Genomic DNA, 25,123 nt, shown 5'->3' with positions numbered 1-25,123 from the left:
CGTCCGTCTGTCTATCTATCTGTCCGTCCATCTGTCTATCTATCTGTCTCTCCGTCTATCTGTCTGTCTGCCCGTCTATCTGTCTGTCTGTCTGTCTGTCTATCTCAGCCCCCCCCCCCCCCCGTGAAATTAGGAGTCACGTGGTCATCCACCTGTGTGCCCGCATACGCGCCCGACTGCGCATGCCCCCCCCCCCCCCCCCCCGCTCAGTCCAACAGTGTGTGCGCGTGGAGACTCGCACTGAGCTCGTGGGTGCCTCGCGCCCGACTGCAGCAGCAACTCCCAGCGAACACTCTGAGCAGCGCCTGGTTGTTGTTTTGTTTTAATCTTTTTTTATTTTGTTTATACATATTTTAGTGTATATGATTACGGACCCCCCCCCCCCCCCCCCCTCTTAACCGTTGCCGTGTAGTCTATGCATTTAGTTGTGTTTTCGTTGTATTGGTTCATTTGAAGCCGCCCGTGTGGGAGTTCTCCACTGTCCCGTCGGGCTCTGTAAGTGCGTTTCAACTTTCGTGTCTCCCCCGCCTCGTTCGTGTTGTCCCCTCTAGTGGCAGTCCTCGGCGTTATGGGCGTTTTTCGGGTCGTGGCGTGTCGCGGCGTTTGTTCGCGTTCGTCCGCGTTTTAGAGACGCCGCCTTCCCGAACCCGGCGGTGAATCGACGGAAGCGCGCCCCCTCGCACCGCACTGTCCTTCTGACGCTGACGCCGAGTTCGTCCCCGTTAGAAGTTGCAGGCGCTTGTTTTTTTTTTTTTCCTCGTCGTTAATCCACAGATCAGAGCATTCCACCCGAATTTCTTTTTTTGTCTTTTTATTTATTATTATTATTATTATTTTTACTAACGATTGTCTGCCTCTCACCCCACCCCCCAGAAGCGGACCAGAGGGATGTCGGGCTGCGCGCCTGGTGCGACGGGACCGTAGCGGCGTGGATCTTCCGACTTTACGGCAAGGGCTCGTTCATTGGATTAAGGATATAGCGGAGCGATCCGACGCCTTTTCTCCAAGCTGCAACTTTCCCGGAGTCCACTCCCCTGGATTTGTACGTTTCGCGAAGAGGGGGGTCAAAGTGCGACTTTTCATTCCATTCCCGGGGTTTTTTTTTTTTTATCCCTGTCTGCTATGTGCCTGATGTGGAGATTACCTGGTGGAAGGTGTGGATCCCGCCTGGCTGTGCTCAGCATCTGCAAGTGATTGAGCTCCATTCTCCTACCTGAGCGTCATGTACCTGGGATGAAGACAGAGGATGGATATACTTTGGGAAATATTTATCATTCTCCAGGCAAATTTCATTGTCTGTATATCAGGTGAGTGGGTGTCCTTACAGCTTCGGTATAAAAAGGGTCGAATACATCAACTGGGCGGGAATTAAAGTTTTTTTTTGTTTTTCTTTCAAGATTAATTTCGTTAGGATGCCAGTGTCATTTGTGCTTTGAATTGGACTGGTCGCGTGGAAATAAAAGGGATAAGCTCGCGTGTATGTTTTCCAGGAATCTGTGCAAACGAGCGATGATCTGCAAAATGCTCAACCTATTATGCTCCTATTGTCCTGAAAATTAAATTAGTAACAAGTGACTGTGCCTCCTTAAAGGTCAATTTCAAATACTAAACAATAATGATCGCAATCCATTCGGATCAGTGTGCATGTGCAACGTCTTGTGAATGGGATCGTTTTGCACAATTAACCCGCCGTGCATTTGGGATGCAGTAACTGTCCGGAAAAACACGTGCGCGAATAACGGCGATTCCGAGGGAACGGAGCGCGCGTACGACGCGGGCGTGCCACCGGCGCGGCCCGGAGCCCAGCGCGTGTCGGTAACGCCGACGACCGAACTCGTTTTCCGTGCGCGGTCGACGACGCACCAGACCCCGTCCACATCCGTCCCGAACGGAGTTGCGCCCGCGTCAGCTGGGCGCCCGGCGAGCTCACGGCGGTGACGCGCGGATGCGGCGCTGCGACGTCACACGTCTCCCCGCCTTCCCCCTTGACTGCTGAGACGCCGCTCATACGCGATCAGCGCTTATCGATCAGCCCATCAGGAGATGCGGTTATTAATTGTGCTACGGTGGACCCCGGTGGGCGCCTGAGTTGTGTCCGCGGGTTTTACGCGGTGCTCCCATTGGAGTGAATCCACGTGAGGCCGTGGAGAGCTGCCCCTGTGGGACACGCGCGGAGTGCGCGTTGGAAACCGGAGTGACGTGCGTGTGCACCGTGGAGATATTGTCACGGTTGCGCGCATTTCCCCGTCACTGGGTGGATCCGCGACTCAATTGCTCGTCCGGCCCTCACCAGCCTGCTGGACTGGAAGGAGATTGGTGACCGGTTCCATAAACAGCGTTTTTTCTGTTTTTTTCTTCCCCCTCATAGGACCGAAGTGTTTTTCTTGCTCATATGCTTGAGATTTGACAATTGTATCTCCTCTGATTGCGTTTGCTCTTTGAAGCACAGTTTCAAGTTGTCCATGTCACCTGGGTAGTACTGAGGTGAAATGATGAGGTGAAATGATGAGGTGTTGTGGAGCCTCACTTACCAGAAAAATATGTAAATTAGTAATAGTCATAATAGCAAAAAGGAATAACATAAAATACAAATATTTTTACTTGATCAATTGAAAAAAAAAAAGACCATTTATAAAACATATATTTGTATATGTTCCCATCTTGAAAAATATAAATTATGTATTAAAGATTATGCAAATTAAAGAACCAAATTAAAGAACCTTTTTTTTTCTGATTAAGTCCTTTTTTTTTGCAAAAAGGACTCAATCAGTGCCACTATTCAGCACAAAATCCAAATACATTGAATTGGAGCCATTGTTTCAATCTAAAAATGTAGTTGTTTTTTTTCCAACTTAAAATTTGCACCTTAATTTCTCTACCAAGAAAGGAAGGAATCTCTGTCTGTATGTCCTTCGACTATTTCAATAACTGTTCATCCGATCAACTTCACGCTTGGTGGGTGTATTGCTGGGGACCCAAGGACGTGCGGTGTCAAATTTGGTGCAATATGAAGACACGACATGGGATATTGATTAATTTTCAATAAACCGCAAACAGCTAGTCAGCGGTGGGCGGGGCTTCCAGCGAGCTGGCGGGGCTTCGTGCCAGAGGCATCGTCCCATTCCCGCAGGCATGTGTGGTGCGGGCGCACGACACGTGTCATATTAATAAACTTTGAATGGCGAGTTTATCCAAAAGTGCGCCTCGAGTGAATTTCCCCGGTGGTTTCCGTTGCGACTTTCACAGACAGACATTTTTCGAACGGGCACTGTACTGTTGTGGTATTAACAGAACCTTAAAAAATTATAGTAATGTTTTTGAGTTGATCCAATGAGTCATTTCTTTTAGTGTGACAGAAGCATGTTGAAAGCAAGCTCTTGTAGTGGAGCGCAGCTTCAGACGAGCCATTTTCACTTATCCTTGATTACAGTGTCTAGTTTCCTTTAGCACTAAGCCCACTCTACCCTGGAGTGCCGCAAAAAGGCGTTTGAGCAAAGAAGTTTTACATTATGTGCCAGGTAAACAGTTTTGTCTGGCCCTCTCCATCTGTTCACCGCCGTTGAGTTGCCTTTTGCTGTCGACCCACTGAAGGCCTTCCTCCGAACGTCTTCTCAGCGGGGGAAAAAAAAAAAAAAATCCTCTGACAGCCCCAAAGCGATAAACTGGAACAGATATTATTCTGTTCTGCCTGTCAAAGCGTCGAATCCAAGTTGTCGGTTAGAATTGTGAGATGATTTTTGAATCATTTTTCCCCATCCAAACAATGCATTACACGTCCCCACAGGACGGACATGTTGTGCAGTATTTCCGTGCGGTAAAATCATCCTCCATCACGTCCCACTTTCCTCTTGCAGTCAGTGGCGGGCTGGGATCAAAACACAGCCTTGGCATTTGCAACAGAGCGGCCCTATGTTCAAACCCGACGCAAAAACCCCACCCAAATGGTAACATAAAATACTCACCGACCTCGCACCATCTGCGGGGTGAGCCTCGATCAGAAGGACACTTACAACGGCATGACTTTTTTTTTTTCCCTCCCCCTTGAGGAGAGCGAGAACACCTATTTGTGTGATGTACATCAAATCAAAGCAAATTTTGTTCTTTTTTTAAACACAAGTAAAAGCTATTTAAATGTTTGAAAAGCTGGCTTAATTTTCATTCTGTCCCCCGGAGGGAAGCTTACTGCATTTATTTTTGTTGTCCTCAATAATGATTATGCAGAGTGCTTATTTATTATACCGCTTTCCTGACATGAAAATGTGCCAACAGAAAGGCAATACAAACAATAACCTTTTTTTTTTTTTTGAATGATGATTTTCACGTTTCTTCCTGACAATGAAGGTTTGAAGCCAAGTCAATGGCTTTCAAGATAAACAAAACAGAACAAAGATGGACAGTGTTAGTGCTGGGACTGGGCGGGCCTAGAGTGCTGGGACTGGGCGGGCCTAGAGTGCTGGGACTGGGCGGGCCTAGAGTGCTGGGACTGGGCGGGCCTAGAGTGCTGGGACTGGGCGGGCCTAGAGTGCTGGGACTGGGCACGGGCAGAGTGCTGGGGCTGGGCTGGGCTGGGCTAGAGTGCTGGGACTGGGTGGACCTAGAGTGCTGGGACTGGGTGGACCTAGAGTGCTGGGACTGGGCGGGCCTAGAGTGCTGGGACTGGGCGGGCCTAGAGTGCTGGGACTGGGCACGGGCAGAGTGCTGGGACTGGGCGGGCCTAGAGTGCTGGGACTGGGCGGGCCTAGAGTGCTGGGACTGGGCGGGCCTAGAGTGCTGGGACTGGGCACGGGCAGAGTGCTGGGGCTGGGACTGGGCACGGCCAGACTGCTGGGGCTGGGCTGGGCAGGGCTAGAGTGCCGGGACCAGGCGGACCTAGAGTGCCGGGACCAGGCAGGGCAGACATAGGTTGTCCGGGCTGTGTGTAACAGGAAAGCAGGTAATTTGCACCCATAAAAGGATACAGTTGATTGGACATTTCAACAGTGGTCAATGATTGACAGAAAGGGGCTGCTGAGACACTACACACAAACCGGGCCCTTGAGCTACATACAAGCAAACCTGAACTCTTGGCTGCTTTGAGCATCTGGGACACAAGGGACACAAACAAGACTGCAGGGTAGTCTGTGAGTTGGACTGCTTGATGACATGGAACTAGACTGTGTGGTCAAGGAACTACATCACTAAGAAATAACCGTTGACTTGACTGAATTTCTGGAGCACGAGCAATCTGCGGTTCAGGTTTTTGGGGAGCTTGGTAGCACTGGCTGTGGGGCCACTCTGGCTAGGGTAGCGCAGGCTCCCTGCTTTCCAGGCTGGTAATCACACCATCGTCAAGTAAGTACAACTGACGATACCGCGACGATAGGACGCAGCCAATACACTTCTGCGCAGTTGATTCTCAGAACGTGTTAAATTTGTAAAGCCACATGGTGCCTGCAATATGCCGTCTTCACATGGTTCCCAGCCTTCCCTTGACTACAGATCCATCTGATCATGTCATGTGTGTTGAGCAGCTTAGAAAGAAAGAGAGAAATATGTTACTGTGCTGATCGCTCTGTCTTCTGACTTATCACTTCTGATAATTTCAAGTGTATCAGTCAGCTAGTGTGAGATAACCTTCATGTCGTAATTTGCAGTGATTATGTGTATCTGTGGGGGGGGGCAAAAACCAGCTAGTGAATGATAGGCAGACAAGGAAAGATGGACAGCGGAATATCGCAACAATGATGACACCAGGTTGTCATATTGCACATGTCATTATAAAGCGACCGACTCAAAAAGCATGGCATGGCTGCTGTGTAAGATAGCCACAGCCGTTTGTCCCAGTTTACTCAGCATCACACCAAGGCCCTGTCAGGGAAACCAAATCTCCAGCCACTAATCTGATAATCCTGTGTGTGTGTGTGTGTGTGTGTGTGTGTGTGTGTGTGTGTGTGTGTGTGTGTGTGTGTGTGTGTGTGTGTGTGTGTGTGTGTGTGTGTGTGTGTGTGTGTGTGTGTGTGTGTGTGTGTGTGTGGTTCTATACAGGGCACGGAGTGAGCCAACGTTTATTTAGCCTCAGACATCCCCACTCTTTCTGTTGGAGTGTAATTTGTGTTTTGCTATGATGCTCCCTCTTGTATAATCTATTACCACACCTTGCATTGCGATTTCGTGATCTCTGGTGTTGTCCGTTATACAGTATAGTGAGCCCTCTAATCCAACATGTCTTCCCAATATCATTGGACAATATAAATACAGATATATTTGAAGTATGGGAGGCTGCATATACTCCCCCACAGCGATTGGGCTGTTGGGAGGCATTGGCTCTACTAGGAAGGGGAGTAGCGCTTCGGTTAATTGCCGGTTTTTGACTGGGAAAATCTGTTGAAGTCCGACATATTTAAATCTCTCGGGTCCAGTGAAAATAATTCCCTCCGAGCACAATTTGAATAAGTTCCGGGTGGATCATTTCGATAAAGTCTGCAGATCTGTTAATTTCCTTCGCTCGGCAAGTTGCAACGTGAAGCCAATCAGTTTGGATGATCTAAAGCCGATCTGAAAGCGTCGCCTCTGACCAATCACGTTTGTCGACATAGAACTAAACCCCGAGATTCTAAGGGCCTGTGACTGACAGGGGCCTTAAAAATATAGCACATAGGGTGGGGCCCCAATGTGATATCTTTCATGGTGCCCAAAATCCCTGGCGGCGCCCCTGCTACTAGGTGCAGTTTGGCGGTCACCCAAAGATCCAACAAATTAAAATCTTTCTGTGCCATTGCAGCGCAGTTACGTAACACTTCTCTGCAAACACAGAGTTGACTAAACGCTCCTTAGGATCACAGTTAATCTCAAAAACGAGGCATAATCAAGTCTGTGTTGCAGATGTATGCGGTGGCATGGATGTCAGTGCAGAACAAACACAGCAGTGGTTTGGGCCGTTTAATTTTTGAGTGAATTTGTGTGCTTTCCACAGTAATTACCTGGTGCGTGCCAGACTCGGGCTTAATTCATCTCATCTATTCTGGGCTGTCCGTGTACGTGTTTCGAGAGAGGGAGGGTTGTGCTGCTATACAATGTAGTCAGCACAGTGTCTAGTCGCACAGAGAGGTACAGTTTTTTATGGCTCTCGGCTCAATAGGATCAGAGGCCCTAGAGGACAAAGGTACTCACCCACTTTAAGCCCCTTCAATTATTAATTGATGCTTCCCTTGCTCTGCTCAGCATTGTCCTTTTCCCTGCCTGCCTCTCTGAAAAGAAACTATGTAATGCACTTTGTTCTCATCCGGTACTCAGACTATAGCGGGGAGGGGAAAAAAAGGAAAAACACAGGCAAACTTTGTTAACAGACAGATGAGGGTGGGGGTGAGGTGGGTGGGGGGCAAAGTGTGTTCTGGCTGGCCTTGAGGTCAGATAGGGTATTATCAATAATTCCCCCCCAACCACAAATCGCTGGCTCGCCTGAATAAACTTCTAAATCACTCCTAATGAGATGCTGGGAAGAACACCGCCCTATTGGCCTTCAGTGTCTTGTTCTGGCTAAACAGTTTGGCCTTCTCTTATCTGATGTCCGATAATGTGACGATATTACAGTTCCTCTCGTCTTTTATCTTAAGCTTAGTTAATTAGCCTCGTTTTTAATTTTCCATTTTGACTTCCAAGCACAATTGACACGGAAGCTTCACCTGCGTGTGGAATAATAATGCATACTGTATGCGTATCGTGGTAGAGCCGCAGCGCTGTCCTAGGTCCTGCTTTCACCCCACTCTGGGCTCTCATGTGGCCGCCGCTCAGTGGCTGGTGTTCCTGCAGCCACCCGACAGAGATTAAGTCAGATTGGACGGCTCCCATGCAGGGCGTATTACCCGCTGCATATCAGATCTATTCACACACACTTGACGCTGAGGCGTATATATGCTGGCACAACAAGAAACCCACTTGTAAGGCGGGCGTGAACACACACACACACACACACACACACACACACACACACACAGCTGGAGCCATTAAAAGGAGGCATCAACTGGAGCTGGGTAAGAGATAATTGTCTCATAAGTCAGTAAGGCCAGCTGTTGGCAAGGTCAAGTTTGCTTTATGGACGCACATTGCCACTCTCAGCGTTGAGCATCTCTCTGGATATATTTTGTTCTTGCTCTGAGTTTATCTGTCTTTTTTTTCTGAGCACCTCGCCCTCCTTTTTCTTCTACCTTTAGTCCGTCAACCCTCTTACTTCTATTTCTATCTTTCCCTCCCTTTCTGCATGGTCGGATCCAGGGTCGCCTTTGCCCCACGAATGATGAATATTAATGGGAGAGGCTCGGATATCATAAGAAAACGAACGGTTTATTTACAGAAATGTACCGAGTGGTGGGTGGCATTGGTTGGCCGACCGCCGGCACACTCCAAAGCGTCTGGGTGAAACAGGCCTGCACTTTACTAAATGGGATTCGGGTCCAGTAAGAAGCTGCGGCCAACAAGATCACCCATCCTGCCTTTTCAGCGGGGAGGCTCCTTGATCCAAACCCACTGTCTTGGCACGTTTGAGAGTGGATGGAGGAATCTCCCAAACGGGTTTGGAGTGTTGTCGGAGCAACATAAAACACATTTAGAATTGGCAAAATATGTCCGTTTGGGTTGTTGTTCTTCGGCTTGCATTGCATGTGAAGGACGGAAGCTTTGGTCTCTTCACTCGGCCATTAAAGATGCCGCCACGTATACTGTCGATCTCGGCGTCCGAAAAAACTCATGGTCGCCGTGATCGTTTGAGAAGCTACGGCGAGCAGGCTGTTGCCGCCGTCTCCGCATATTCCTATTGGTGTGACAGAGTTTCCTCCTTTCTTCTCGCTGAAAAATCCCAACTGACTTTCAGAGCCGGAAACGGTCGATCGCGTGTGGAGCAGCTAAACACTGCCGACATCATGATGGCGGAAAGGAACTAAATGCGTTACCGGAACACGTACAATTAAAGGCACGCGCTTCAGCATGTTCCCCATAGTGTCTGATTCATTCTAAATGAGCTCCACCTCCCAAATCTTGTAACTGTAATACAAAACATGTCACTTTTCATCACATTTTACCCCCTGTTTGTTAAATGAGTTTTCTGTGGGAGGAATCCAAGCCAAAGTTCACTCTTGTTTTACAATAAGTTGTATTTCAGTGTGTAACTCACCTACCTTCAAATTTCCAGCAGAGTTCACCACATATAATTCACAATAATAATAATTTCAGGCGGTTCCGTTTTTTTTTGATTGCCGAGCTGAGGTGTAGATTACATTCACATATTATGTGAATAAATTTCACAATCAAAAACCAAAACCACCTCAAAATGTCCATAATTCCGTGCTCTCTGTACAGACTGCCTGTGAGGTATTATTGAAAATAGATTGAAACCAGTGGTTAAATCACTGACAATAGGTTAGCGTGCATGTGTGTGTGCCCGCGTGGGTGTGCACTCGCTAAAGACCGATGGCAGGCGGCACCGATGCTGCTGTAAATCAGTTATGGTCCATGCCTCCCAAGTACAGAAAGAAGTCCCCTTAGTTCAAATCTAGATTCACCGCTGGCGTTGGCTCCTTCGCTCCCGTGTTTGTTGTGGTTTCTACCTGGTGTTCCAGTTTCCTTCCGCAAGAAAAGACAGGCTTCCGCACAAACTCCTGCCATTGCCCTTGGCCAAGGCATTTGGCTCCAGATCTGGAGTTGGTCCCCGACGATGGGCTAAACCCATCCTAATTATTAGGACAGATTGGACGCAGAGGACAAACTCTGGGTTTATGTAAATGTCCTTGGCTGATAAAGTGATTCCTCGTCTTAAGGGCTTGTAAGTATACGGGACATCACAAAATTCTCACCGATTTTAATTGGTTTTCTGTCTGCCAGGAACGGAAGGGATCAAATTAGCATCCGAGAGGAAGGTGTGTGGCTTAATCCCTTGAGGTTTAAGCGAACCACAAGGTTTAAGCCATTGCACATGTGCAAGCCAGCCCCTCTAACATACATACATACATACATACATACATACATACACACACACACACACACACACACACACACACACACTACTAGTTTCACGATTGGCTTTTGGGAGCCCAAAACAATATATGGGATGAAAAATAATTGGACTCGCCAACAGACAAGATGTCCAGAAAAATACTACCTGTAAGATTTAAAGAATCCATTAGCATTTCTTTTTGTACATCCAGGTTGAAGCAGCGTGAGTCAGCTTTTGCAGAGTATACAAAAAGTAAAAAAAGCAAACTCATCCTACCAGTCCAATTGCGACATACACAGTTTGTGAAAAACACAAATGGAAAATAATAAATGGATTTGCTTGTGAACAAAAAGTTGCTGGATTACATTCACATTCTTTGTTCCATTGGCAAAATAATTACCCTTGAGACTTCCAATGAATTGAAGAGAGTTGGATAAACTTCTCTTTCAGATTGGCACCGAGTCAGACATTTTAAATACAATCAAATTCTAATATTTTGTATTTTAATTGATATTATAGCTAGAATCTACTCACTACCATCCTGATAATCACCAAGTTGAAATGATTCAAATTAAGCAGTTTGATTTCTGCTTTTACTGTTCAAAGTTCGAGTTTTCCAGACTGGAGAGGCATTCCCCACACACACACACACACACACACACACACCCTCGGCTGGTGTGGCCCCCCCACGCACATACCTATTGTGTGCGTCTCCTTTCATGGTTTGGAGGCATTTTCTTTCCGCTGATGTCAGTGTGTTTTTTTGGCCACCACTAAACACCGTGAGAAATGGGACGGCACTTGTGATGTTCTTCCTCTCCGGACCACGGGATGTAATTATACCTCCTCCGTAGGAGTCGTCACCAGCCCCTTCTCTCTATCCGCCGACGGTTACAGCGGACGCTCTCCGTGCCGGTGCTTTGACGAAGAATATATTTTCATTCAGGACACTTTCAAGAAAGGCAGCTCCGAGGGGTTAGGATGCAGATGCATATTTTTCATCGCCGTTGGAAGAAGTTGTGACAAAACAAAACGGAATGAATCATAGAACAATTAGAAGGATTTTAGCCTGGGGAAATATCACGGCTTAACAGTTTTACTTTATCGGATAATTTATTAAGCCTCTAGTGCTGACTTGACCATGAGATTATATTTGTATTTTTATTTGATTGTATTTGCCCCTATCATGGTATAAGCTCATAGTAATACTCAATGCACAAATAATTCACATCTACCTTATGAAGAAAAGCCATGCATTGACATCGAACATTGGAATATCAATAACTTGGTGGACAGTCCATTTTCGTCCACTCAGCAGATGGAAACTCACATCATTCACAATGTGTTTTTTTTGGCAGCATTTATAACGTTGGTTTAAAGCTCACCTGATGAAACCATAATGACAGGATCAAATAATTTTTGCAAAGTGTTTCAGGTTTTGATCAAACGTGACAGCTCTATACAACACACGCTCATCAGTCACCTGTGAAACCGGGGTTTGACAGCAGTAATAGTAAAACATTTGAAACTTGACTTGAATTGGGGGGAAAAAAAGGTCAACGCGAGGCTGAAAACTGTAGCTTCTGGTTTTCCTACTGTTTAGAAACCACTTTGATATATTGAGAGGCTGTTGGAAAAGGCAAGATGCAAAAGGGTATAATTAAAGAGATCACGTAACATTATTTTATTTACAAAAACAGTGGTGAGAATTGGGATCTTGATTCTGGGGGCGGCACGCCCTGAGACAGTGGTTCCATCTCCGTTCCACCACAGTCTCAACGCCATAAGACATTTGTATATACAATGATCCAACTATATCAACAGAGGCAATTTCCAGAGTCGCAGTTTGTTATTTTTCTCCTTAATGTGCAAATGCATGCTAGAGGCCCTTCGCACATTTCCCCTCGAGGTTTTTCTTTCTTTTTCTTTTGGTATAAATCCTGCCTAAAATTGGGGTGTACGCCATTTGTGGTGTACTGTACACACAGTTTATTTTTAAACGAGGATATCCCGGATTTGAATCAATCGCGCTACTAGGCATGGGACGACATGATTATCCTGGCCAAAATAAGTGTGATTCACGATATTATCCTGATAATCATCAAAATATGCTTAAAACTCTTAAAATGGCACTGAAACATACTGGAATCACTTTACCTTACACATTTTGTTAAACAGGACCTATCATGCTCCCTTTTACACAAGTTAATGTAGGTCTCTGAGGTCCCCAAAACATGTTTTTAAATTTTTTATTGCTGGAAATACCACATTCTAACATGCCTCTATACCATCCGGCTACGAAACGGGCTGTTTTTTAATGGGAGGAGCCACCCTCCTGAGGCCCCGAGTTCTGTGAACCAATGGGATTTGAGCATTGATTCTGGGTTTCGTTCTATTTATTCCGTAGCTTTCGCTGATTTCAACTTATCAGTACAGTTACTGATCAAATTCGAGGCGAGAGATAACCAACCCAGTAGCTGACTCTTAACTCATATTAGATCTACAAGGCCTCATTTAAAAGTTAGTTCCGACTTTCGTTGCCGAAAACAGCTGCGGGAAAACCGCTGTTTCATGTATTTCATTGTTTCATTTCCATTGTCTGCGTTTTCTTCACAGACAGTTAGTATTAAATCCTCTTTCTTTTAAAAGATTTGTTTGTTGAGTTACTCACAAGGGGGGCGGCTCTAATTCTGATGAGTCTCAATGCTGCGTTATACTGAGACACGTCGAAACGGGTCGTTTCAGGACATGTCTTCTGAATTACAACGCTCACAAAGTGTGTGTGTGTGTGTGTGTGTGTGTGTGTGTGTCCCACATCAGAGACCCAAATATATGGCCACAAGCACTAAAAAAGCAGGTAATCACAACGAGACACAAAATCCATTAATGAAAATAATCAACCTGATACCCAAGCATCCACAAGGTTCAATTAGTTATGTGTTGTAAATGAATAACCTGTCCTGTTTTCAGATCGCATGCATGAATGCAAATAAACTAAAACAATCAATCTTAAATAAGGTAATCATAAATTATAAGGTCTCCCTGCATAAATAAAGGATAAATAATAAAAAAAGGAAATGAGTGTCTTTTTAAATAAAATAAAGTCCAACTGGCATTGTGACAATAAATCAGGAAATTAATAGGAGTGTACGTTAATGAGCTACACAGCTTTTTCAAGTCACTCGTGAAGATGTTTACGCTCATGGGAGGATATTCACGATTATTCCGATAATGGAAATTCACCAAGATGAAATGATGTTGAGTGTTTTTTATCGTGACGAAAAATAAAATCGTACGTCACTTATACCTTATTTAACCTAATCGCTATCACACGGCTCGAAAAGGAACCAGCGGCACTCCGGGCCCTGAGGACCCACAGTTGAGATGTGGAATTTTGACTTGTGTGTGATTACCACCGTCACGATACAATAAAGAGGTACTGAATTGGCACATTGCAGCACTGAGAATGAGACACATTTTAAGAGAGAGTGAGAGAGAGAGAGAGAAGGAAGATCTGTATTGTTGTCAGCAGCTTGTAAGAGGATCATGTCCACAGGCTTTCCAAATCTCCTCCATATTATTACTTAAAGTCGCTGCGATCCCTCGAGTCCTGCTCTCGCATTCCAAAGCGCGCGCGTGCACACACACACACACGTGCACGCACACGCACGCATACAGTATATACAAGTCTCGCTATTGTTTGCGACCTAACCTCTTATTACTTTTTCCACTCCTGCCGCTCGGTCTTATAAGCCATTATGAAAGAGCCGTGAATGAGGAAGTGAGACATACTTTAACCATAACCGTTGTCCTCAATAAACGACAGAGCTGCTATGATGTCTGGGTTACTCTGGCGGTGTCTCTTCAGAGGCCCGCGCCTTCGTCACATGCAAAGAATATGCCTAAATATTTTCCCCTCTTACACAAATTCCAAAAACCCTTGATTTTCCCGGCAATACTCCGCCGGCCACGGCGGTGACTTAGATGCGCTCCGCTTGTCGTGGGGCGGTGTTTACTTTCAAGTTCACTTTACATTGGAAAGGGAAAAGCAATCTATCATTTTGTGAGACAAGTCAACAAACAGGATTGCAAAGAAGATCCTGTTATTTGCTTATTTATTTATTATCTTTGGGTCGGGCGAGTGATTTTCAGCCAACCGCCCCAGCGCACGCAGTCGCACACACACACAGAAATACACCGCAGCATCCCCCCAGCGTTTGGAGTGGAGATTACCCGAGAAGAAAATAGCATTTGTTTCGGACCCCCGTGGCCCTCCCGGTTGTGCGGCTCTGAAATTGAACCGCTCTCCGGGGCCGGCAGGGGGCAGGGCGTTGGGTTTTTAATGGCGAGGTGTTGGGCCAGTCCCGACTTCCATTAAAGACAGGCAAGGCACGGCCACCTCTAGCCCCCCTCCATTAAGCCTCGCTCCACGCAGCTGCCGAATGAACAAAAAGAAGTTGAGGTATAAGAAAAGCAATATCCCAGGGGCTTGGTGGGTTAGTCTTGGTCGCAACCCTCTTTTTTTTTTTTTTTTTGGTAGTGGGACCTTTACTCAGTCACCTCAATTATCCTGTAGCACCCTGCTCTAATCTGGGACTTTCCCCCGTAGTTCACTCAACATGACAGAATGCATTTCCATACTAATGCCTCGGGGGGGGTGTGTGTGTGTGTGTGTGTGTGTGCGCGCGCATACAGTATACAGCTGGTTCTATTATGCTGAAGGCCCTAGGAAAATACTGGATTTTGTTGATTTTTTTTTTTCTTTCAGTAGAAAACATAAAGGTTGCCTGGAGCCTATTTACTGGATGCTTTGTTTGAATTATTAATTTTATACAAATGACTGTGCATCCACGCAAATTGGTCCGTTGAATGACAAGGTAATTAAATAGGAAATTATGTGAAATTCACTACACAAACCCGGCGCCTTGATATCCTCAAGCAGATACGTGTTTTCACTTTTTGTTTCTTGCCCTGATTCAGACCAGGAGGTCCGCACCGAGTGCAACTCAAGGCTGCAGAGGGAATCAACTAGCCTCGCTCATGTAAAATGATAGAAATACACCCTCCAGCACCTCAAATGCTGATGTCATTTATACAATACACGTTGTGTCTTTATGACAGTGTAGTTAATTGGTTACCAGGTATGAACTGCGTTGTCTCACGCTCAGGGAATTACTGTCAACGAAAGTCAGCTGAACTGAACTGGCAACTGGTCAGTGCCGACACGTTGAGTTTCACCCATTTCCCACTTTTCCTGGTCAGGGTTGCACGGGCGGAGGGTGGGGGCTCAACGCTTGTCTGAACTGGGGATCTAACTGCTTCTCTTTCTGTGTTCCTCACAGCGCAGCCACATCCACCCAAAATCCATGATGGATGGTGGGCCTACAAGGAGGTGGTGCAGGGCAGCTTTGTTCCAGGTAAGGACACTAGCGTCGCGGTCTTTGAAAGAAACGCGCCTTTCTTCGCGGACTTTCGTCCACTATTGTGAAGGTGGAAATAGCAAACGTGCAGCACTTTTTTCCAGAAGCATCAAATGACAAGGTTTAATGAGAATCTGGTGAAATTGGACATGGTACCACCGTGAAACTATCTGGTATTTTGGTGTTGACCAGACGCCAAAGGGAATTCATTATCTGTCTTCCAAGTGGTGAAGGGGACTCATCGACTGCTCCTGTTTTCATTATTATTATTATTATTATTATTATTCATGGTAAAACTAGTGACTTCTTTACAAGCTGCGCCGAGATGAATAGCCGCCAAAAAAATGGCAGTTACTGTAATTGAGCGAACCAGGCGAAAACTTCCTGTGCATAACATTCCTCCATCACCGCCCCACCGCCTGCCTCGAAACCCAGAGATTTCTCGGGGAAACGCCGCCTGGTGTGCGTCGCTGCGGCTGTGTATACACTTTTAAGTGCACCGCGTTTGATCCTGGAGTTGGAGGCTCATTGCATATTTACGTTTTTTTGTCAGGCTACCTTGCCACCGGCAACATTTCTTTTTTTTTTTTTTTTTTTTTTTTTTTTTTTCCGTTCAGACAAGAGCTCTTTGCCCTTCTCGCGGTGTCAACGTTGTTTTCTCGCTTGATTGACTGACAGCAGCTCGCTGTTCTCTCCGAGCCCTTTCATCTCCTCTTGTATGTGCGTGTCAGGCCAATTATTTCCCCAGATTGTATTTTATTTCTTTCCCCTTTTTTCTGCAGAGGTGGAGTGGTTCTTGTGAAGCCTGCAGGTGCTTGTGTGTATCAGAGAGAGAGAGAGAGAGAGACTTTCTTTCTGTGCACACATGATGAAAGCGGTGTAGGCCGCATTGCTGCCGACCCTTTTACCTTTGGCCCGTCTGGTGTTTCAACCAGCCGGTCCTCGCTTTATTTCACCGAATCTAATTCTCGCTCACAAGTCCACACGGTGCCCTTCCCTTCGCTAACCACACTACCACGACAGCTGCAGCAGTAAAACACGGCTCATCGTCCTCCGATGGCTCGGTGCCACCGCACCGGCTCCGGTTAGTCTGATGGAGCAGTGGGTGAGGTTTTATCCTCTAGCACATTAAAGGAACAAGAAAGCCCATTCCCAATTCACATTCAATTCAAACAGTTAATATGCTTTTGGAGATGCAGCGGACCTATTCCTCCGACTAATATACTTTTTAGGGCCGATCGGAGTGTGACGGTTTTTCACTGCAATCTTAGCGGTTTACACACCGGCCTTTCACGTAGCTGAGGGTAAGTATCATCACTGCTATGTGTGCGATGGTGGTGTGAGTATTACCACGGCGTTGGGCTCTCCCTGGTTCTTGTGGTGGGTGGTGTGCCCTTGAAATTGCTGTCAGTAGAAAGATTGACTGTCTGTGTTATGAAACTGTGCTCCTGTTCTCGGTCAGCGCTGACCTTTGGAATTAATACTTAACCTTTCCGAGGTCCCCCCCAATTAGCTTCTGCATTTTATAAAGGTCAGATATGGGTTAAAGTTTAGTAGCAATTTCCATCCCCCACCTTCCGCTCACACAGAGGAAACAGGGCGTATACTGATTCTTGTTTGCCTGCCACTCATCTTATGCCTTTTTGCCTTTTTTTTTTTAATCTCTATTTTAATTCTTAAATAGTTTGAGGTGCATTCATATTGTATGTTTGTTGGTCATGAGTATGGGGGTTGGAAAGGAAGACATTTTAAACACAGTTCAAAAAGCAGAATTAGCACAGCGTCGGACAGGCAACAAAGCCTGTGTCATCGCTGCCTTTCGTATTCTTTCTCCTGTTCGTTTGCTCTCTTTTGAGCAGAGATTGCACCGTGACGACGAGGGGAAAAAAAACAAAACTGCTTAACTCTCCGGTTCAATCGCCCGGCCATCGACTTTTGGCCTCTGCTGGGCCTGCTTCTCTATTTCTTTCCTCCTTTATTCCGATGATCCTCTTTGTCGTCGCCCGTTGCCGTCTTTGTTTCTCTGTGTGTTGGTTGGTGCTGGGCCCTCCCCATGGTGGGTCCCACCCGGGGCTAGTTACAGGCCTGCACGGTCAGAGGGGGCTGGGGATGGTGGGAGAGAGGTTCCTTTATTTTCAGTACGTCATGTCACAGAAACTTGTTTATGAGGGAACCAAAAAACAACAAAATTAGAGACAAACCACTGGAAAATTGTCTCAACTAGGTACGCAGGGATCTGTATGAGACAGCTGTTCACTATAAGGACACCTCCCTTTGAGAGAGAGAGAGAGAGAGAGAGAGAGAGAGAGAGAGAGAGAGAGAGAGAGAGAGAGAGAGAGAGAGAGAGAGAGAGAGAGAGAGAGAGAGAGAGAGAGAGAGAGAGAGAGAGAGAGAGAGAGAGAGAGAGAGAGAGAGAGAGAGAGAGAGAGAGAGATCCATCCATCCATCCATCCTTGGGGTGGGGTTGATATATTTTGTAGTAACTTCCGAAATCATTTTTATCATGTAATAACTCCCAGTTAATAACACATTCCATAATAAGGTGGTAATTAAGTATTGTAGTAGCTACAAAAGTGAACATACATTAAGAATGCAATTTGGGTGTTATTACATATTCCTTATAGAAAGTTGCGTTGAAGATGTATTGCAAAATGTGGCTGTGATAATAATAAATGTGACATTTACAACATTTTCACAGGTTACTCCCAATGCGGCATTATGACATAATGTTTGATTACAAAGGCAAATGTTATGGTGAAGTGTCTTCCGTCTGGCTCATGACTGGGAGGACTTAAAGTCGCCTGAAGAATATGCCACCTCCGCAAGGCGGCGGCGGCAGCCTCCTGAGGTTCCGCAGTTCTCATGTCGTTCAGCGGGAGCGGGGAAAGTTGACCAGAAGATCAGTCCGTGTTTTGTTCCCCCTCTGTACCGCTCGATTTCACAGCGCCCGAGTGCGCGGCGCCTCGCTCATAACGAGCTCGCGCACAGTTTCGGGATTATTGTTGGGCTGTTAACAAAGCGTGAAGGATGGCGCTCTTAAACAAGTGCAAACATCAAATGTAATCGCGCGGCCCCCAGATCTTCTGACAGCGCGGCGCCGCACTCTGTCAAGGCTCGCGCTGCCGTCAAAACATTTTGTTTCCAGTCTCTTAAAACCGGGACGTGATTTTTATCCTGCCCCACAACCCCACACACACACATACACACACACACACACACACACCCCCCTTCCCGACACATCTTTCCTGGCACTTTCTTTGTATTTCAAGCACTTGTAGCTCCTCCAGCGGACTGTGAGGTGATTAACAAATTATTATTTTTTTACTAAGTTTACAGCTTACTGAAACAAGGAGAAAAGAGCCTTGTACCAATTACAATGTTTTTAGCCCTCGGTCGCTGCTTCCAAAAAGCAGCGTTGTGAAAAATCCCCTTGAAAAGCTTTTTTTTTTTTTTTTTTTTTCTTTTCTTTTCCTTAATACACCAGTTAAGCTCCCCCCAGAATCAATGGGGGACACTAATTGGCACGTTCTGTGTGTATGTCTGGCAGGTAAAGAGCTTCTTTCCAAGTGGCAGTCGGCTGATCGAAAACCAATTAAAGGAACACAAGATACTACCAAGAAGGGCTAAGGATGATTTGCGACCGGCAGGGTTTGTCTGGGGGTGAAAGGAGGAGGGGGGGAAAAAAAAAAAAAATGCAAATCCAATAATACTCCCTTGTCCTTGTTTCAAATGCGACTCAAAACGAACCCCCTCCCAACCCCGCTGCGCCGCCTTCATAAGTGGATGAAATGACATCCGCTTGAACGTAGGCCTGGCTGTTGTGGGAGCAGACACTCAATACAATGGTGTTTTGATGGCGTCCCTCACAAGACGGTGACGGTTCGTCAAGGCCGCCTCGGAAGAGCAAAGCAGATGCTGCTTCCTCGGTAGGGCTGCAGGATACGGGGTAAAATACGCATTGTGCGGTTGTGATATTGAATATTTTAGCGATCGTAGTCGGGGAAAAGTAAAACCTTCCTATAGAGGGAGGTCTGAGCGGAAAGAGGCAACGACGGGGATGCCACTGTAAAGGAAGGGGTCGATCCGCGCTGGTTTCTTTCTTTTTTGTGCAGAACATTTCTCCTTCCTCCGACTCCTCCTGGCTGTAGCTGGAGTGTTGGTATAGGTCGGCTGTGTTCCCCGAGTCCCCTGGAGAAGCCACTTCTTCCATATGCAACGTGCCAACAAACCACAGATGTACTACTGTCCCTTTTTGGCGCCAAATCTTCTTCTGGGACATTTTCACCTTCACCTGCACCGTCTGGCTCAAGTCCCCGTTTAATTTGAAAGAAAACCGCCCTGCTGTTTTCACAGCCCTTTGCGATGTGTTTATCGGGGAAAATTCATATAGCAGTAACAATAAAAAAAACATTGTGCAGCCCGATTTCTCAGCCCCTGACCGTCGGACTGAACAGGGTTTGCTAAACCTGTGGGGGATATACTTCATATACTTTATATCATCGTGCTGAAATGTTACACCCCGCTTCTGTGTTTTCCCACTTTGGTGCAGTGTCACCTTTCTGGAGGCTCTTTGTAGTTGAGCGCCCTTCTCACATGGACTCTGGAGCATATTTGATTGATCACTGCAGCATGATGTGAAATATTAATTCCCACCAGCAGTGGAAAATAAAGGTAACCCATAAGCGGTATTTTATAGCATTTAGTCTGCCGATGTGAGTTGCACGTATCAAAGGGAATGGGGTTTATTTCAAGAGCTTATTCAACAGCACACTGGTGATAACTGGCAAATACCACAGGGCGGTGCAAACCATGGACGCCAAGAATCCAACATTTTGAGATGACCCTTTTGGTAGATACTATCGTGCACGTGTTTTCGTCCCCTCAACCGTTATCTCTCACGCAAAACTCAGCTCGCCGACGCTCTGTGTTTGCGAGGTGAGCGACGTCAGTTGTGTGGTTGACGTCGGCAGATCGAGCGCGCGGATAGTGGCTCTAATTAAAATGCAGTAAAATAAATGAATCTTGAGAGAATACCTGTGGGACTGGATCCTCTAATTGTCAATCATAGAGAAGAATGGCCGCCCAAGGGACCCATTCGAGTTCTACAATGAGAAACCACACACACTCACTCACACAACTTGTGCATGTACCGAGCAATGCTGACACGCACGTCTGTGCACGTACACAAAGTGAATAATAATTCGAGGGATAAACACTACCTTTTCTGTTTTACAACAGTCGCTCCGGTGAGCCGCCTAATGCTTTTATTTGGGAGGATTTAGCAGGTTTATGCAGGATATCCATTAAAAAATCTTTTAGTCCCTTCCGTTAAATAATGTTTTGAGCAGATCGCGGGGAGAGGAATGCATACGTACCAGGCCGACGGAATGGTGATGGTTAAATATATAAATATTTTTATATATCCTTCAGCCAATTAAGAATGGTGCATTTCTAGTTTGAACATACTACACATAGCAGCTTTAAATATATCCACACACAGAATCATGCAAACACACACAGTGACAGCTGTGGGTATTAAGTGGCAGCATGATGGATGGGGTTCAGACAGGGTGCCCTCATAGCCTCCCCTTTATTTACCCTCCGCTGACTGATGGCAGAGAGGGATGCACAAGCAGAGAATGGAGATGGAGGAGAACCGGGGAGGAGAGAGAAGAACAGGGGAGGAGGAGTAGAGGAAAGGGATGAAAGTAGGCTGGATGATGGGGATGAGAGGCAAGGATGGACGGGCAACCCAGGGCTCCGGCGGGGGAAATGGACGAGGTCAAGGGCACTTGGATGAAGATTCTGAAGTGGGTTCTTCCTCTTTTTTTTTTTTTTTTCTTCCTTCTCCATTTTTGTTATTACTTTGCTTGGGAAACACTCTTAAGCCATAAAATAAATGCTTTAACAGCATAGCTGGCCGGTTTCCTTACATGGACCCCAGAGTGAACACTAAGAGCAGAAACCTTTCAAAACCCTATGTCTGATCACTCTGTGATGGTTAATAATACTAATAAGATCAATTAAGTGGTTCTTTTTTCATGAGATTACACAATTTCTTCATTTTCTCAAATGAAAGCTTTCCTCGGCTGTAGAGACGTATTCTTTTTTCCTTTACGGACCATCAGAGTAGTTCATTCTCAATTCACTTTTGTGCAAAGGCTTCAGCTTGTTTTCTCACGAGGCCTCTTTTTCTGCAGCTGCCCAGCAGGAGAGAGATTTCATCACACCTCACCCTGCCAAACATCGTAGTAAACAAACTGGGAACATTAATATTTAAGATTATATTCTCGCAAAGGATTGTGGGTGCGGCACTCTGCTCACGTCACATTTTTAAATTATCAGTTTTTAATCAGCACACGAACGACACTGAGTAATCTATATTCACCGCAATCGAATTTGCAGTGCACTACAATAAAAAGTAATAAATAAACAATGAAAAGCCTCAGACAAAATAAAAAGTATGTGTGTAGACGATAAAAATGAATATTAAATATTTATTCTGGAGTCAATGTGGTGATTAAAAAAGTTTTAATTGTCATGAAATCAATCGTGACAATGCTGTGTGTGTGTGTGTGTGTGTGTGTGTGTGTGTGTGTGTGTGTGTGTGTGTGTGTGTGTGTGTGTGTGTGTGTGTGTGTGTGTGTGTGTGTGTGTGTGTGTGTGTGTTTTTTCACGAGGGTCAGAGAATTTTTATTTTGAGTCTGACGCAAATATTTCATCAGATTTCAGCTTTGCTTCCTCAAGTTCCCCCTCGCAATGTGAGAGGAATATGTCGAGATCGCTCATGATTTTATTTTATGGACTTGATAGTTTCTTTCCAGTGGCACCTCTCAAGGGGTGGGAATATATAAGGCAGCAAGTGAACAGTCAGTTCTTGAAGTTGATGTGTTGGAAGCAAGAAAAATGGACAAATGGACGTAAGGAATTGCCAAATTGTGACGCTAGACGACTGGGTCAGAGCATCTCCAAAACAGCAGCTCTTGTGGGGTGTTCCCGGTATGCAGTGGTTAGTACCTACCACAAGAGGTCCAAGGAAGGACAACCGGTGACACGGGTCATGGCCGCCCAAGTCTCATTGATGCACGTGGGAAGTGAAGTTTAGCCTGTGTGGTTTCGATACCACAGAAGATCTACTGAAGCACAAATTAGTGAAAAAGTTAATTCTGCTATGATAGAAAGGTGTCAGAACACACAGTGCATCACAGCTTGCTGTGTATGGGGCTGCGTAGCAGCAGACCGGTCAGAGTGCCCATGCCAAAGCCCATGCCCCTGTCAAAGCGCCTACAATGGGCATGTGAGCGTCAGAACTGGATGTTGGAGCAATGGAAGAAGGTAGCCTGGTCTGATGAATCACGTCTTGCTTTACATCATGTGGATGGCCGGGTGCGTGTGCGCCGTTTACCTGGGGAAGAGATGGCACCAGGCTGCATTATGGGAAGAAGCAACCAGAAGAGGCAGTATGATGCCCAAATTCCCCAGATCTCAATGAGATCGAGCATCTGTTGGATGTGCTGGAGCAACAAGTCCACCTTGCAACTTATACCCTTTTCCCACTGCACCAAAAACCCGGTTACACTGGCTTACATACGGCAATTGTCACTAGTGGAAAAGGAAAAACCCGGGTTTCAGTCCCGGATCATATTACCCTGCATAAAAAACAGGTTTTAATCAGCTCCATCTCCGATCGGCTCGGATGTAGACAGGACACCTCGGTCGACATGCAAATTTTTGCCCCTTTACCGGCACGGTGCGTCGTGCGTTGATATTCCGGAGGCTGTCCAAGTCACTCCAGCATGGCCCCAAGCCGGTCCCTACTCCCTGCCATGGAAGGACCAGTGCGCGCACTCGTGCATGGAGTAGCCGTCCCCGGGTTGCTCCTTCTACTTTAGTGTTGGGTCGTTAATTACCCAGGTTTTTTTTAAACCTGGGTCAACCCGCTAATTTTGGTGTGAAAACGATATTACAGGTCTTAAAGGATCTGCTGCTAACGTGTTGGTGCCATATACCACAGGACACCTTCAGAGGTCTTGTGGAGTCCATGCCTCGATGGGTCAGAGCTGTTTTGGCGGCATGAGGGGGAGCTACACAATATTAGTGGTAATATGTTTGTATATTTGTGTATGTATGCGATGTTGAAAGCCCTTAAATCTGACTTAAGCAGCAGAGTCGTACTGGTGTAGCGTCTCCTATACTAGCAGCTCTGCTTGTCCTGCTGTTGTGTGGCTGTAGGATATGGAGATGAAGTGCCGTGTCTTCCCTCTCTCCATACCGTCCCGCACTTTGCTTATGGAGGCAAAATATTGGTGTGCGCGCTACGTGTAGGAGCCTGAGGAAAAGCCAGAGGAGACATTATGCAGAGTGGACCGGCAGACGCTGGATCCATCAAACACAGACGGATCAATGGAGGCTGAACACATAACAAACTATCACCCCCAACCAACTGGAGATGGTAAATTGATGATAAATTTGAAAAAAAAAAAAAGAAAAGGCAATGGTACCAGACTGTGTAAATTATTTTTAGAGTGAAGGAACTACTCATTCCATAAACCATTGGGAATGATACCTTTCCAACGACTTCCGACCTTAGCGATAGTTTTTATCGTGACTCTTCTTGAATTTAACCGTCATTATTACAGTGCTTATATTGTTTATAGTACTGAAGTCATGATTGCTCTGTGGTAAACCATGGCAGAGTTCAGCAGTCACAGTAACTCCCAAGCCAAGTGCGACGTCAGCGTTCCACCTGCACCCACAGTGACATTCGCGGGCGTGGTGAACATTTCCATGGTAACAACGAGCTCCACCAATCCGAGATGTCACCGTTACCCTTTAGGATTGTGGGTAGTGTCGTACTTCTCCATGACATCGGGGATAAAACATGTTTTTTTTCAAACCAGGTTGAGTTCATACAGACTTGGGGCTCCTACATATAGGAGACATGGGAGCATATTGCATCGTTCACAATCTCATAGCTCGTGGTCCGTCTACCTTGGATGGTTACGACATTATGGCTGATAATCAAAATCTCCATTCAGAATATGAACAGTGTCACGACTCACTCTGCACAGTTTATCCTGGATTAGGCAGAAGTATAGGTGCGTGGGGGGTTCACCAGTGCACACCGGTCGACAATCGATTTTCAGCACCTGGTAAAAGGCCGAGTGCAGGGTGTCGTCCGGCGACTGCTGGAGTGGGAAATCTGCCGTGGGGCTGTTCTCAGGAGCCAGTGTGCTCTCCCTTGGAGACCCCTCTGGCTCACTCAGCTCCACCGCATCGGACGACCCTGCATCTCCACTGAAGGTGTACAGAAATGTCATTATCTCTATCTGTTCAACCAACAAAATTATCCATATTCGGATAGAAGACCAGAAGTGGGCGTGACTTGTACGCGAAAGTCACGTTAAATCGGGCAAATCTCGTATTTTCCTAATATTCACCGGCAATGCAATTTTTGTGCCTTCAAAGCATCAAATTGATTTAATATTGCCATATAATTAATTCTGAAATATATTTTCACATCCTCATACTGTACTTTTCATCTCTCTCCCTCTCTCTCTCTCATTTTCATTTTTTAATCTTTAATTAAACTAGGTTTTATGAACTGTCTGAACCCCCCCCCCCTTTAACTGGGGGACATCACTCTCCTGGACACGACTCATTTACTAAAAGAGTGATTTTAACTCCCTGGTTTGAGCTACCCTCCCCCCACTGCAGCGTTTTGGGGCAGCGTCTTGAT

General features: G+C 46.1%; 1 protein-coding gene across 1 annotated transcript in view; it reads left to right on the top strand.

The window, feature by feature from the left end:
• Positions 1-1,052: 1,052 nt before the first annotated feature.
• ca10a (carbonic anhydrase Xa) overlaps positions 1,053-25,123 on the top strand; it is a 155,177-nt gene continuing 131,106 nt past the window's right edge. Inside the window, exons 1-2 of the mRNA XM_080021764.1 lie at positions 1,053-1,307; positions 15,307-15,381. Of these exons, the coding sequence (XP_079877890.1) occupies positions 1,247-1,307; positions 15,307-15,381 (136 nt within the window). The 5' untranslated portion in view covers positions 1,053-1,246. The remainder of the gene's footprint in view (positions 1,308-15,306; positions 15,382-25,123) is intronic.

The sequence above is a fragment of the Zeus faber genome, assembly GCF_960531495.2.
Source record: "Zeus faber genome assembly, chromosome: 20".
NCBI lineage: Eukaryota > Metazoa > Chordata > Actinopteri > Zeiformes > Zeidae > Zeus > Zeus faber.
The sequence above is the reverse complement of the archived record's forward strand: the minus strand, read 5'-3'. Positions and strand labels throughout refer to the sequence as shown.